Source organism: Gadus chalcogrammus, chromosome 19 (genome assembly GCF_026213295.1).
Source record: "Gadus chalcogrammus isolate NIFS_2021 chromosome 19, NIFS_Gcha_1.0, whole genome shotgun sequence".
NCBI lineage: Eukaryota > Metazoa > Chordata > Actinopteri > Gadiformes > Gadidae > Gadus > Gadus chalcogrammus.
Window position 1 is genome coordinate 891,298 of NC_079430.1, and position 16,456 is coordinate 907,753.

Genomic DNA, 16,456 nt, shown 5'->3' on the forward strand with positions numbered 1-16,456 from the left:
AGTCAATGTTATTTCTTACACAATATATCACCCAAAACAAAATTGGTTTAAAACAAAAATGCTTTCCCGAAAGCATAGTTGGTAACAAACGTCGTGAAAACGCTCATAGCTAACGAGGACTCCAGGGGTACTCGTAGGATGCTAAGAGCATCGTTAGCCTACGATAGCCTCAGTGGCGTCACCAGCGGACATTCCGTGTACTGGATGCGTTTTATTAGAACACATCCAATACTACGGAATGTCCAGCTGGCGCAATTTCGCAACCAAAAACAGTGGTTACCGCCGATATATTACTCATAGACTACAGTTAGATTTAAACAGCAAAGATAGAGACATGTTAGAAGTCAACAACATAATTTATTGCAGCAAATTAAAATTCCATTTCCATACACACCCTTCAGTCCTTCACCTGTTCATACACACCCTTCGGTCCCTCACCTGATGATACACACCCTTCAGTCCTTCACCTGTCTATAAACACCCTTCACCCTTCAGCCCCTACATTAAGCCCTGCCCTGAAGTGGATGCAGAAAACATGTTGAATTACCGAATGATATGTCAAGTTTGGGAGAAGAAGAGATAGCCACACATTTTGGCTACAGACTATTTAATTTGTGGACGAACCGAAGAAAATAAATATGTGTAGCATTTAAAAAAGAAATGCATTTCTTTTATTTTTAGAAAAAAAAAGTGACACTCATTTGACAATGATCATTGTAACAGTATTCAAAAAATGAAACATATCTATAAACATATTTTTCTCCTTCCCTCATGCTGGGTAAAGCGTCCAATAGGGATCAACCAGGAAGTGGAATCACAACAGTGTTACAATCCACTGGTGCGCTGGGGAGAGGGGTGGAGGGTTTTAGAAGGAAATGGTGGATAAGGAAAGGCTCTTTAGCGATGTTTCACTATGGGGAATTGGCTGGAACTACTCACACTCAATCCTGACTATAGGGGATTGAGAAGAGTAAAATGGCTGTCGTTTCCACGCCCCATGGTGACATCGCTAATAGACCCCTTCGTATTATTTCCCCATTTCCTCACTCGAAGAACAGGGACTCATGCCCTGAACAGCAAGTGTGATACCATAACATATCCATGTTTACAGCAGGCAAGCAGGTCCAAACAGATCATAATGATAATCATACAGACTGACTTTTTTTTTTACAAAAATTGACCCAGACACAGTCAGTCAATGAAAAAAAACCGGAAACAATATACATTTTCTTATTATTCTGTACAAATGAGTAACATCACAAGACAACATCAACGTTTAACAAACAGTATTGTTATTCTCGTGCCACAGGGAACAAGATGATGGGGGAGCAAACAGGCAGGTCACCTGGCAGGATTTGATGCCGAACAGTGTGAGTCAGCTGACAGGAAGTGTGCAACTGTGACACTGTCAACATTGGCTACAGCACTCGCTCTTACAAAATGTACAAAACACTGTTTTTTTTTCCTAACTACAAATATTCACACCGACACGGGAAGCAGACGACTCCAGGTTTCAAATGGTTTCAAGGGACTTAAAGAGCCCCCATTTGGAAAATCTATTGGCCTTCACAAGCCATTACAAAAGTAACCCATTTGTGACATCAAAAGTGGGAGTCTACCCAGATATATGAAAGATACAGAGCAACCTACCAGTTTATTGAGCGGATTGTACGAACTGGTCTGGTCTGATCAATCCATCATGCATCTGGATTGACACAGAATATTTGATTTTTACATGGCTTGTAATTGCTAATCAATTTCACCCTGGAGGTTTAATAGGGGCACTTTACAAAAATTGCTTCAGCGGCCAACACCAAGAACTGAGCAGGATTTTAAGGAAATGTGGATAGCCAACAAACCCCCCACTATTAGTTACATTGTTGGGATATGATATGTTTAAACTGCACGATCTGTACGCTAGGTCCAGAGGCAAAGCGGGAGAAAAGCAAAGGTATACCAAAACCTCTGCTAGTGTGGTTCTGTTGCTCAAATTATTCATTATTGTTGGTTTAGCTGGCAAGAGGTGGTTGTGTTTGTATATATCCTACCTACACATCCTTAAAAATGCTTGCCCGAACCCGACAACCACTGTTGAATTCTTCTTGAGTCAATTGTTTCTCCTCGATGCAAAGGGTTCAGCTTGGCAGGCTAGCAAAGGGAGCTAAACAAGCTTATGAGCTAAGCTACTTTGTGTGATAAGTTTGTTTTCTAAATAAGCTGGTGACTATGCTAAGATAATTTGTGAACCAAGCTAATTAGCAAGCTAAACTTCTTTGTGAACTGCACAAACTAACAAGCTAGTTTGTGGGCAAAGTTAGTTTGTTAGCTAAGATAGCTTGTGAGCTAGTTTGAAACCATTCTAAAACGTGCCGTATGTTCTCCTCCCCACAGGGTATTAACCCTGTGGGGTGTAGGGTTTCTCCAGCGTTCTGCTGGGGTCAGCCGATCAGCGGGGTTAGCAGTCAGAGCCACGCGGCCGTGCGTCCACCTCATTGTGTCTGGAAGTGCTGCGGAGACGCAAACGTGACCCGGTGCTGACCCCTTAGTCATGTGACCTCCGTCATCGACGCCGAGTGGTTCTGAAGGTCAGGAGGAGGAGGGGTGAGTGATGGTGTGGGTGAAAGAGAGGAGGTGTACAATTGAAAGAGAAAGATAAGAGTGATGGATAATGAAGTAAACAAATGGAGGGCGGAAGAAACGGGGGAAACAACTCATGTCAATACAGTAAGGAATTGGCATTGCGGTCAATTCAAAGGGTCCTCAGTTCGTGTTTGTCTGTGTGCGTGGGAGATCATCTTGATGGATGGAGAGCAGAGGAATAATGTCTAAATAGACTATTTTAACCAGGGGGGAGCGTTGGAGCAACACGAGGAATGAACAGAGGAGGTTGTGTGTCCTCCAACTCTCATCCATTACCAGTTATCACCACACAACAAGAGGCAGACGTCTGGGCTGCTGCTCGCCCTACTGTGTTTGTGTGTGCAGATGAGGAGCAGAATAACAGAGGGAGGCTGTCTGTGTGCAGGGATGTGACTCTCATGAAAGCCTCTCTCCCTCTCTCTCCAAGGTGTTTGTCTTTCAAAGAGCGCTATTTCTTCTGGGTGTGTGTGTGTGTGTGTGTGTGTGTGTGTGTGTGTGTGTGTGTGTGTGTGTGTGTGTGTGTGTGTGTGTGTGTGTGTGTGTGTGTGTGTGTGTGTGTGTGTGTGTGTGAGGAAGAATGTTAAAAAGCAAAAGGGATCAAATAAGAAAGTAAAAGGGAAAGCAAGTGAGAAAATATAAATAAAAGAAGTAGCGAAAGAAGGAAAGAGGAAAGGAAATAGAGCGAAAGAAAGTAAAGAATTAGACATTATATAGGATGAGTTCTGGAATATAATTATATGATTAACACAGGTTTGTGATATTTTGACATGTGACTGTGTGTCTACACCAATGTACTGTCAATCACTGTTAAGCAATTATTGAGGAATCGAATGGATCAAGTTATGCAACTTACAAGCACTAACAATGATAATCTAGTTTGAATGTCTCTAGAAGAATGAATATGAATATTCAGCACAAAACATTCCACCAACATTTTAAATATGCCATGGAAATTAACCACAAAATATTTGCGGGATAGATTTTACATTTAAATGCACAGTACTAAAAGTATCCTGAAGGAAAGTAACAGATAGCGGCAGAAACACGCATAGAAAAATGGCACAAACGTACACATAAACACACACACGCTTATAAGAACAAACAAACACGCGCACTCAAACACACAAATGTTCAGTCGCTTAGGGGTGGGGCCTTCCATTTAGTTTAAGGGCTGAGTAAGAGGTTTATTTAGGTTTAACGGTTATTAGTGGGTTTAAAGGGGTTTCAGCAGATTTAAGGGGGTTCTGTGTAAGCGAGAACTTAAGGGTTGCATTATGTTTGAGGGGCTTAAGCATGCTTATAGGGTTTCAGCAGATTTAAAGGTGTAGTGTATAGAATGTGTGTTGGCACAAATTTATTCTATTTTTAATATTTATTTTTTCATAAATAGTTATGTATATGAATCGTTGCGTTTTCGTTGCCTTAAAATAAGCCACTATCTAACTTGCAAGCTATGACCATACTTTTAAAAAGGTAAAAAAAAACCTCTATATCTATTAAGGAACCTCATCCCTTGGCTGCTAAATGCTATGGTAGATGTTAACATCATTTTTGAAGTAACTTCAGGCAACTTACAGGCCACCTTAGATTATTCTATGCTGTTTGAAAGAGAGGGGAGTCAGTTGGTTTTAGAGGATGATTAAGGGGTTTTGCTAGGTTTAAGGTGTTCTAGGTACCTGAGTATTAAGTGTTACAGAATGTTTAGAGAGGAATCAGGTTTACATTTTTTATCAATTCACCATTCAATCAGAAAGAAAGAAGATAAAGGATACATTTATAATTGCGAGCAAAGTGCCAAAAATAGCAAACTAATACTGAGCACTGGGCCTATTGTATCAGATAATGAGGTGAAAACGTACGTAGGCACCATGAGTCAAAAGGTTGTCATTCAGCTGTCAAGATGTCCTTCAGCCTGAGGTTGTCAATCAGCATGCTTCAGTAATCATCGGTCCTATGGGTATTCACCTTGGACTGCATTTGGGTCTAATTCAGTATATTTGCGTGCTTCTGCAAGTTGCATTACAAAAAATTAATAGCTGTTATTTTTAAGACACACAACTGTGAGTTTAGTCTTTACATCAATTTGATTCATACTTCTACTCCTTGATTAGTTTGGGGTGGCAACCTGCCAGTTTTAAATTGTTTCAGTAGGTTTGAGGGGTGTCGGCAGGTTTAAGTAATTCGGGATAACTGAGCACTAAGGGTAAGAGTATGTTAAAAAGTGGTTCTGCTTACCTGAGCACTAAGGGTTTCCAAAGGACTCTCCACCCGTGGGAAGGTCATTAAGGGGAGACCGCGGTAATCTTCAGTCTTCTGTTGAGTGACAGCACCGTGGACACCCTTAAAGTTGTTCACCACACACACACCCTGGATAGTAACACACAGTTAAATTCAATTAATCCCCTGATGCATTTCCTTCAGCTGTAAATCTACGTTTATAATTATTTATATTAAGGCTATGATTAAGATCACACCCAACACTTGATCAAATAAAAGAGGAATAGTGTGATGTGACGGTGAGCCGTGGTAGATGTGTAACCTGTCAACACCAGCCCTACTGCAGCCGGTGGATTTGCTGCAGCCGCTGTATCTGGGTCGAAGTGGATGTGATACCACTCTATGATCTTCTGAATGCAAGTTTGAGTTATCTAGGTCTATTCATCGCGTTAAACTGCAGGGAAAATCGACCAAATAATGCAACTTATAATGAAACATTCAATGTTATAATTTGGAAATAAATTAGAAAGTATTGTCTGTTGGGGTCCGGTCACACTGTCACCCACTAATGGACGGATAAATCACTAAACATCCACCAGAGACCCCTCGTCAAGTTTGACTACAGCTTACCAACCCCCCCCCCCCCCCCCCCCCCCCCCAAAATGCCCCTGTATCAACCCAGCACTGTGTTCCATCATTGAGCCGGGAGAGAAGCGAGGGTGAGGTGGTGTTAACTACACAGGAGAGCAGCGAGAGGAGCACAGAGCACTAACACAAACACCACCTCCATAAACACCATGGGCCCACCCCTGAGGAGAGAGAGGGGGGGAGGAAGAGAGGGGGAGGGGGAGAGGAGGAGAGGGGGAGAGGAGGAGATGAACTGTCGGAGGTGAGGAGAGGGAGATTAGAAGTGGAGAGGGAGATTGGAAGTGGGGCGGGAAGGAGATAGGGGTTGAGAGGGGAGGAGAAGAGTGATGAGGGGGAGGGGATGCGAGGTATTAATAACAGAGGGCCGGTTGACATCTGTAACAGCTGAACTGGCCTTGATCAGGTTTCTGAACCCTGCCCTAGTAACCATCCAGCAGCCAGCTCCCCAAACCACCCCTCCCCAAACACACACCTCCTCCAAACACACACCTCGCCCAAACGCACACCTCCCCCAAACACACACCTCGCCCAAACGCACACCTCCCCCAAACACACACCTCGCCCAAAACTAACAAGCCCCCCAAAACACACGCCTCCCCAAACAAACCTCCCGAAACACAAAAACCTGACCCACACCTCCACTAAACATACACCTCCCCAAACACACCTCCCCAACACATGGCTCCCAAAACAAACCTCCCCCAAACACACACTACCCAACCACACCTCACCCAAACACACCTCCCTCAAACACAGACTTAGAAGTTCACAAAACACTTGTCCAGTTCATATGCAGTAGGAACCTTCTACAACAGCCATATAGTACATCTCTACTAGAGGCAGGCGGGCATCCTTCGATCACAAAGGCCCTCCCCTTCTGCTGTCACCCATCTGACCGCATTTCTGAAAGAATATGTATATGGTAGTCACGGGCGATAGAGAAGCCATTTTTTCTTTCCGTTTGAAATGTGCCATGTATGAGGGTTACGAATTCAAAAGATACCTTTGAAGTCTAAGGTGACATATTATACCATCAGATGTTAGTAAGATTAACCGTTACATGCCGTTTGGAAAATCTGCCTCTTCTGACATCACAAGTGGGCATGTTCACCTTCAGAAGAGGCAGATTTTTCAAAACAGCTTGCGAAGGCTAATCACACTCACATCTGGTGGTATAATATGTACCTTTAAGAAAGTCGCAGTTTGTTGAAAAATACGAACATTTAGTTTTATGTGAAGTGCACTACATCTCTTGTCTTGCACAAATAAATCATCAACACCAGCGACTCCAGATCATTTTATAACGTCACTTACGTGGCTTTTGGGTTTGTAGCCATAATAATTTTGTTTTAGGACAGTTTTTTTCAAAATTCGGACCTTCGTGACTAGGTTCCTTTTAACTGACATAAATCCTCTGCGTAATTCAGCCCATTCCAAACTGTATCAGGGACTGATCAGTCTCTAGCTGTCGACTATGTTGTGCTCTTCTATGGTTCGTGGCGGACTGTGGAAGGGAGGGACTCAGGCTCTCTTCAGAGGAGGGGTGACCTTTTAAAGACATTTAAATCATAAAATAAGATAAGAATTTGAAGATGAATGTATAATAAAGGTAAAAGAAGATTGAATAAAAAATATTCCCATGCAGTCATTTGTAATAGAAAGCTATGGCAAACAGGATCACATTGAACACCTAGTTCAGTTATTAATCAGTGGAAAGGTCTGGAAGTTATATTTCAGATGCATTTCTAATCCAGAAATGTTAACTTTAATTTCCTGCATAGGGTCATATATTAATGGGAACGGGGATCAAAATGCTTCATCTGTGATTTGACAACAGTATCAATACATCTTATTTTGTTTGCAAAAAAGCTCAGTCTTTGAACAATGTCTGGAAACTGGACACTTGCTGAATAAGGGGGCTCCTCTCATTCGGCGAGTCTACCGGTGGCTTACATCCATAAGGGTTGCATACCGCTATCTGCTGCACTGTCAATGGCCCATTTATTCTGGCGTCACTAAGCCACGTAAGAAAGAGCTGCATGGCTGATCAGTAAAGATCTCTCATGCTGCTTTAAAGGTTATCCCAGTAAATTGACTTAACAATGTTTGACAGAGGCCTAGCGTTGTATATGGTATTGTAGAGCGCCGTGGTATATTAGAAAGCTCTAGAAGGCTGGCTCTGCCCCCGTGTTGCGGTGCGGTCTCAGGGGTTGGGGTCCCCTGTCCGCCCATACCTATAGATGATTCCCCTCCCCCCTTGGGCAGTACCCCCCAGAGGTCAGGGACCTACAGCCATACACCCGGGGGGCCTCAAGGGTGCTAGAGGAATACTTTGATGCTACACTGTTAACTTTGGTGTGATATAAACGAGGAAGGAAACAGCCCATAGAGCAGACGATAGAAGCCCAACAATTGATGAACACGATTGTTTTGGAGAATAGCTGTAGTATAGTGCTGTAGTCCAGTGGGAGCCTCTCTCCGGACACCCACCGGTGATAGATTATGAAATGGCTTAATAGCTGATCAATATCACACCTGCACAACCTGACCATCCCAGTCGCATAACTTTAACTGAACCTGCACATGTTCAGTTAAATTGGGTAAATGCACATGCTGCATTTACCCGATTAATCAAACTCCAGAGACGACACAATCTCGGTCTGTGTGTTAGAGAGTGTGTGTGTTCTGTCCAATTATTGAGGACCAAGATGGCCGTCCATCACATGGTTCACTGTCGACACCCACCTCAAGGGGGTCATTACCCACTATGATTCGATCACACACATACACGCACACGATTAGAGAGTGAGACAAAGGGAGAGAGAGAGTAAGGTAACATGTCTTCACTGTTGGGTGATGCTGACCTACAGCTGAGAAGCAGCTATCGGAGAAATCCATCAGTTCCCTCTCCTTATCTCCATGTCTCCCCCCCTCCCTCTGAATCTCTCATCCCTCTTCCCCTCCTCTTCAGGTTCTCTCCTTCTGCCAATCCTAAAACGTTCTCCTTGCCTCCTCCTCATCCCTCCACCTCATCCTGGTTCTCCTCGTCTCTTAATCTCCTCCCCATCTCTCCTCACCTCTTCCCATCTCTCCTCATCAGCCTCCTCTATCTCTTCTCACCTCCTCATGCCTCCTCCCCCTCTTTCTCCACCTCCTCCCCATCTCTTCTAACCTATCATGCCTCCTCTCCCTCTCTCTCTCCACCTGCTGATGAGTGTCTGTGACATCCTCCTAAACTTGTTTTGTAGATGCCCAGGTGAAGTGGGTCATACCATGCGCGTTTTGTACTGGACGCACTTGAACACAATGCCTTTGAATTACACTCTGGAAACGTTGGTTTTCCATCAAACCAAACATGAACCGGAATCCACTCATTCGAGGTAGGAACCCTGGAATAGAAGCAGGGACTGGTTCCTAATCATTGTCAACCTTCAGAGCCCTTTCTCCTGATCAGCCCATGCACGGCCTGTTAATCACCCCACTGCCACTATTTATGAGCGTACAGCTAATAGACCTGGGTTGCTCTGTATACCTGCACCATCATCAATATCTCTGGCCAGGATCTGCTCAGATCCTTCACACTCAACGTCCGAAGAAAAATGGATCAGGCATTTCTCTACATTTCACAAATTCAATGTCTACTGGTCATAACACCCAGAACATACTCGAACATGAACAGCTATTGTGCCGCAGACGTGGTTCTGGTTCTGTCCAATACTTTCTTTATGAAACTAGTTTGAGCAGCACTGATGCATTTTCTTTTTCTTTTTAGCTAACCCAATGTTGACTGTCTGCTTTGGCTGTAGTTCGCCTCACTAACTACAGTCAGTCTACATTAAAACATTCTGTCTTTGCCAAACAACGTAAATAATCAGGTATTATTTTAAAAAACAAACATTCCTCCCTTCTTCCAGCGTCAATTTCTACAGTTTACGAGGGGACTGTGTGCCCTTGAGCTACGGTATTAAATGTACGGCAACCTCCTTTAGGTCCTCAATCTACTTTGATGTCACTAGAGCACATGTACAAGGCGTGGAGAATAAACTAGATCACAGCAGCGGCTTCTGGATTAAACCATTCAGCCCTCAAGGAGGAGTATGTGATAAGAGAGGCTGCCCCTCACCCAGCTGACTCCCTCTGAACACCGTCTGACAGCCCGGCAACACACTCAGCACAGCAGAGGGGGAAGGCTGGCCGCTCTGACCCAGTCTTGTTTTAGTCTTGTGATAGACTGGTCTTGTTATAGTCTTGTGATAGTCTGGTCTTTTTTAAGTCTGGTCTTGTTTTAGTCTGGTTTTAGTCTGGTTTTAGTCTCTCCCTCTCTCTCTCACTCCATCTCTCTCCCTCCCTCTCTCTCTCCCTCTCCCTTGTGTTCAATAAAGCTTGACCGACGGCTGAATAAATGCCTGGTGATGTAGGGAGCGCCCTCTGCCTCCTGTGTGTCTCTCCGTCTGGCATGCGGAGGCTGCTGCTGTCAGACATTCTGAGGATGCGATAGCCTGGCTCTCTGAGATAGCTTTCCCTTTCTTTTAGTCGGTCGGCCCCCGGTTTGGAGACTGCAGAGGTCAGCTCTGCGTGTTTACCTTGGCTTTCTTCTTGGTATTCAGCAGCATGGACAACCTTAGCACCTCACCACAGTACCAATGCCGGGTTACAGGGTCTCCTCTATACTAGAGGATCATATAATATTATTTAACAATTATTCGCCGAAGGCGAAGTGAATAGTGGGGAATAGCCCCTGAGACTGAAGGTCGAGGGGTCTATTCCCCACTTTTCACAGACTATTCCCCACTATTCATGGAGCCTGAAGTATTAAACAAGATAACACCTCCACGCAATATCCCGAGTTTGAGATCTCAATTATGGGATTGCCCAATATCCCGAGATAGCGAACCAATTAATTTGCGCCATCTTAGGAGGTTCATGTGTAGCATATACTAAACTACTATAGACACTACACTTCTGAAGGGGCTTTTCTATTCAAATGTATTTCTGCACTGTTGCATTTTAGGAGTCTTTGTAAAGGCATCTGACAGAACTTTGTGTTTGAGGTGAGCTATAGAAACAAACCTGCTAATACCGTAACCTGATTCTACTAGTCAGGTTCTAGTAGTCCCTTCTAAGAAACCTGTTCACGTTCACGTTCATGGTTCACGTGCTCCACAGAATAACTGAAAGACCATTCCTATCCCATTTCTCATTTCTGACTTTCAAATGAACAAGGCAATACCTTAAAACATACTTAGCACTCCACGTACGTTTCATGAAATACAGTTGGGACCCATATTAATTCAGAAACGCTTCATAATTCTCTACAATCCCCTTGCACTTTCTTCTTCTCCATTTCACCCCTGCATTGCAGTCCCTGAGTCTCCCTGTAATATCCAACCCGCCCTGAGCTCCACATTAATCCTTTTGCTTGGAAGGACTGTTGTGCCCATCTTCATAAAGTTAGGAGCACCCACAGACCTGTAGAGGCACCTCCTAATGAAGAGTAGGGAGCATCAACAATTTGGGGTGGAAAAGTTCCCACAATAAAGCTTAAACATAAATGTTTTAGAGTACTAAGTGAATTACATCCAGCAATCCAAAAACAATATTCAACATTTGCTAGTATATTCGGCAAGTTATCCTACTGAAAAATAAAATTACAGAATAAATTTGAGACTTAACAAAAGAGCAATACACCTAAACTTATGGACATTATGTTTCCATAAAAAACAATTTCAGATCTTACAATGTAGCCCTGCATATTTTAAGTATTCACTAAATAAACACCCCACCGAAATGGTACATTCCCCCGGGAACACCCCTACAAACACGCAATGGCAGCGCAACATGGTGTGTATTTAATTTGAACAGGTTTCATTTAATGTACTGATTGATGTACCAACAAAAAAGACAAAGTGAATTAATCTGAACAAGGGCACATACTGAGAGTGTCAACTAGGGTTTGTATGGATAAAAATACATTTTGCACAAATGCTCCCAATTTTATTTTGAGGTTGAATGGATACAATTCGGTTGCCTAGTCAACCAAAACAGTTGCAATTTCAAGTCGCCTCTCACCCAACCTGTTTCCCTCACCCCTAGACACGCTCTGCCCTCCGGTCGCGTGTTGCTTGGGTTCACCCAACCCTCCAGAGGTCAGGGCAGCAGCAACATGCTATACTATGAACCGGTTTGGCCTTTGGAGCCGCGCGGAGTAACAGACCAACGTCCACACAGAGATGGGGAATATCCAGTATATATGCAGGCTTGGCCGTTTGTTGGATGACCCCTTTGTGTACAATTCATTGGGGGCCCGGTGGGAATCAAACCCCTAACCCTGGCAGTGTGTATGCCTTGCTCTGCCAGTGGAGCGAGACAGGACCAGATTGATAGATATATCTATACATCTATCTATACAGGTATAGATATCTACATATATATAGCTATATCTAAATATTTCTAGATCTAGATCGATATATAGATATATTAAGGGTGATAAACGCAATAATAATGTTGATGCAAATTTTTGTGAAAGCCACAATGAATGTGGATGCATTGACGTCCTAGTACTGCCCTTTAGATGCCTGCGACGTGCTCAGCTAGACCTCCATCTCATCGAGAGACGAGCGTGAACTTATGGTCAGATGGCCATGAGCAGCTACAGGAGCCGACCAGGGGACTCACAAACTATGGTGCAAAAGTCGAATGTGCACAAGACGAGGCAACTAATGTTTGTCCATCATTTAACGTACTTCCTCTTAAAATCGCAAAACTCTCATAGAGGCAGGCTACACCGAACCATTAACATATAGACCGTTTCATTGATCTGAGTTAAAGGAATAACCAGCCTGCATCTCACTGGAAGCAGGCTTCACTCCCCCCGTCTGTGGGTTTCATTCTTTAGGTTTGAGCATATAAGAGTAATCCTGTGCTCGTCATTATTCACACATCCCCTGTTGGTTGTAACTATTGAAGTATCCATACCCTCACAGGACAAGGCTGCTCCCCCTGCTGCTATCTTCTTTATGTGAAACTGACTTTAATGGGGGATCAGCGAATGATTCCCAAAATAATGAGGTCTCTAAACGGCATGAACCAAGAACACTTGCATGTCAAAAGTTAAACGGGAAGCAAAACTAGTCTTTCTTCAAAAACAAGAATAAGATTGCGATGAAAGACTTGAATCTGTATAGGCTCCTTTAGCAAACTGTTATTAATGAGGCCATTTTTTACTGTTGTTTTGACTCACTTCCTTACCCAATGATGCATTGATCAACTTGATTCCATGAGTGCAAAACTCCTTGAATAAATCCCAATCAATGAATACTAAAAATACATATACCGTTGATCAACAGTTGCTATGTGAGCTTTTTTGGAAATAAAAAGAAGAGGGCTAGCAGCAGGTCTTAAATCATCAAGCATCTTTCTAATCATCGTTCTAATGCTGTAAGTCGAGATTTAAGCATATCGGTAAATGTTTGCCCAGATGGTTTCAGCCTGTTGTTTTTTTGTTAAGGCTAGACAAAAGGTTGGAAACACTAAATTGTGTTTAGGTTCTTATTTGATGTACAATAAAATATAAACATAAATTTTTAGCTAGCATAATTTGTTGACTCCCATGGACAAATATACAAGTAAAAAAAAATCCCTTTGTGGTGCATTTTGAACAGATAAAAACAAATGATGTGTGATTATTAACTATGGAAAACATGTGATTAAGTATTTGAATCGCTTGACAGCCCTGAGAGAGAGAGAGAGAGAGAGAGAGAGAGAGAGAGAGAGAGAGAGAGAGAGAGAGAGAGAGAGAGAGAGAGAGAGAGAGAGAGAGAGAGAGAGAGAAATATCTATGTATATGTTTATATATATAGATATAGAGAGGGAGAGAGAGCGAGAGCAGAGAGAAGACGAGAGAGACAGACAAAGAGAGAGAGCAAGCTTGATAAAGGGAGTGATAGACAGATAGATACAGCGATAAAGCATCTATTTCGCGTCTTTCTCACTCTCTCTGAAGATAAAACCATAGATGGAATATTATACAGGACGTCTAGATGAAATATAGCAGGGAGCCTTTGACGGTGACCTTATCTGAACCAGACCCCTGTGAAGTTGAGTGGAGTCTCACCAGGAAGAGGGCGACGGCCGTGCCCAGGACGAAACCGGCCAGGACGTCCGAGCAGTGGTTGCGGTACTCGGACACGCGGTTGAGGCCGGTCAGGAAGGCGGAGCACAGCGTGACCAGGCACAGCACAGGCTTGGCCAGCCGGCTGGACTTGGTCCTGATGGTGCTGGTGATGTACATCTGGAGGAGAGGAGCACGTTAGCACTGAAGACGCCCAGGGACCCTTCCCCCCCAGATCCGCATCCCTCCCTCAGGGGGAGAGGCAAAGGGCCTGAACAGGACCTTCTACCCACGCGCAGTCAGGCTTTGAATGCACACCTTTCTAAATCCATTATTCTAAATCAGACAGACACATGTAAGAGATGTAAACGTTCCTTAGAGCTGAGGTAGACATTAACAACGCATGCCTCATTAATGTCACTCCACAGAGAAGGAGGTGGGGAGAAGTGTATTTGTCGTTGTTTCTCTTAAATCACCATCAAAATTATTATTACCGTATTTTCCGGACTATACGTCGCTCCCGAGTATTCGTCGCATCAGTCAAAAAATGCTCCATGACGAGGAAAAAAACATATATACGTCGCATTTATTTTAAAACATTTAAACAAGAACGTTTAGTCTGGAGAGACTGAATAAAATTGCAATAGCAATATAGGCTATACATAAACATAACAAGCCAAAAAGTCCCCGACTTCAGTCTGCATCACCAAATCCATCGAAATCTTCGTTCTCGGTGTCGCTTCTGAACAATTCCGCCATCTCCGGAGGAAGATGAAGCGCCGTCTCCTCTTCTGCTGGGCTGTCATCAGACTCACCATCAGCGTCAGTTCCAGTTAGTGCGGCCTTTCTGAATCCTGACAGGATGGTTTCGGTTGTCACTGAAGTCCATGCTTTGTCGATCCATCCGACAACTTGCTGGAAGGTTGCATGTCGCATCCTCCCGGTTGCCGTGAAGCTGTGCTCTCCATCCACCATCCACGTCTCCCACAGGTGACGTAAGACAGCCTTAAAACTGCGGTTCACTGAGATGTCGAGTGGCTGGAGTATTTTAGTTAAGCCTCCAGGTATGATGGCAGGTATGGAGTTGCAAGCTTTGATTTTGTTTTTAATCTGTGCTGTTGTGTGTGCTCTAGGGATGCAAACAATTAATCGATTATCGATTAATTGTCGATAAGAGATTACTCGATTAAAATAAATTACTTGCAATTAATCGCATTTTTAACTCGTAATTCCCCAACCGTCCACGTGAGGGCGCGCTTGACGCCAGACGTACTTGACGCACACGCGGGAACACAAGCGGGATCACAAGCGAAGCAGAACAAGCCAAACGAAAAGCGGGACACTACTAGCTGTGTTCGAAATCGTTCCCTATCATGGATGTAGTGCACTAAATAGGGTGCACGCCATTTTCTAGGGTGTTTGAATTCTCAGTGGTCCACTATATAGGGCACTATATAGTGGACTTAAAATAGGGTACATACGATGTTCCCTACATGTTACTCCCGTATACCACAATGCAATGCGGTTGTATTTTTCCAGGGGAGAAGAAGAAGCCGAATAACCGCGAAAACGAATACATTTAATGATGGAGTCTCCGGCTTTCGTTTAGAAATGTCAACAATTTATTTGGGATTTAACATAGAATATTTAACATTCAAAATTAATTAAACAAGGAAATGTAACATTCAACATCAATACAACCTCCAGCTTTCGTCGTGAGTGCCCGGTTTGTTTACTTGATGTGGGCGCATCTGTCTGCGTCACACAAATACCCGGCGCATTTACTGACGCAAATGACGTTTAGAAATGTTCAGCGTAGTGTCCGAATTCTCGTTCCCTATTCCCTATATAGTGCACTATATCATGTACACTATATAGGGAATAGGGAACGAGTGTATAGCGAACGATTTCGAACACAGCTGACACGATGAAGAGGGCAAAACGGAGTGCAGTATGGAGCCACTTTAAGTTGGTTAATGACGACAAAGACGCCAAATGCACAATATGTGGAAGTATTTTGACAAATGTACTTATTGTAAGTCGCTTTGGATAAAAGCGTCTGCTAAATGCCCTAAATGTAAATGTATTTTAAAGTACAACAACTAAACGACTTCGTTGAATTACCACCTAAATGTGTCACATTCAGAAGGAAATTCAGCTTCTCAGAAGAATTGCCGCTTATCAATTAATCGATCATCGATCGATAAGATGAAACAACTATCGATTAATGAATTACTCGATAATTTGCATCCCTAGTGTGCTCGCATACTGTCCATCACAAGTAGGGCTTTGCGTGTTTTAAAGAAGCCATCAGGACGTTTAGAGAAGCACTTTGTTAACCACAAGTTCATCTTTTCTTCATCCATCCACCCTTTCTGGTTTGTGGTCACGACAACAGTGGAGGGGAATTCAGTTTTCGGCATGGTCTTCCGTTTGAAAATGACCATCGGTGGCAACTTTGAACCATCTCCACAGCATGCGAGCACCACCGTGATGTGCGACCTCTCATGACCTGTTGTCACTATGCTCACACTTTTTTGCCCCTTCTCTTCAACACTTCGATTCATGGGGATGTCAAACGTGAGGGGGACCTCGTCCATGTTAACTATATGGTCCGGTAACACATTGTGTGTATTTACCTGCCTTTCAATGAAAGCACGGAAACTGTCAATCTGGGCTTGAAAGTTCGGTGGCAGTTTCTGACACACCGTGGTCCGTGCTCTAATAGACAGGTGGTTGCGTTGCATGAAGCGATAGCACCAAGATGGACCGCCAGCAAAATCAGTGATATTCATCTCCTTGGCAACTACCTAGGCATGGAGACGCAGCTGCACCGTTCAT

General features: G+C 43.6%; 1 protein-coding gene across 4 annotated transcripts in view; it reads right to left on the reverse strand.

Annotated features, from left to right (window-relative positions):
* Window positions 1-281: 281 nt before the first annotated feature.
* Window positions 282-16,456, reverse strand: part of plppr1 (phospholipid phosphatase related 1) — a 105,490-nt gene continuing 89,315 nt past the window's right edge. For 2 of the 4 annotated variants that reach the window (XM_056577895.1, XM_056577896.1), the window contains 3 exons: window positions 13,619-13,795; window positions 4,876-5,007; window positions 282-2,579 (listed from right to left, as the gene is read on the reverse strand). In XM_056577895.1, the coding sequence (XP_056433870.1) occupies window positions 2,547-2,579; window positions 4,876-5,007; window positions 13,619-13,795 (342 nt within the window). In that variant the 3' untranslated portion in view covers window positions 282-2,546. Of the gene's footprint in view, window positions 2,580-2,639; window positions 3,098-4,875; window positions 5,008-13,618; window positions 13,796-16,456 lie in introns of those variants that run through there. The other 2 variants (XM_056577898.1, XM_056577897.1) reach the window with 2 other exon arrangements.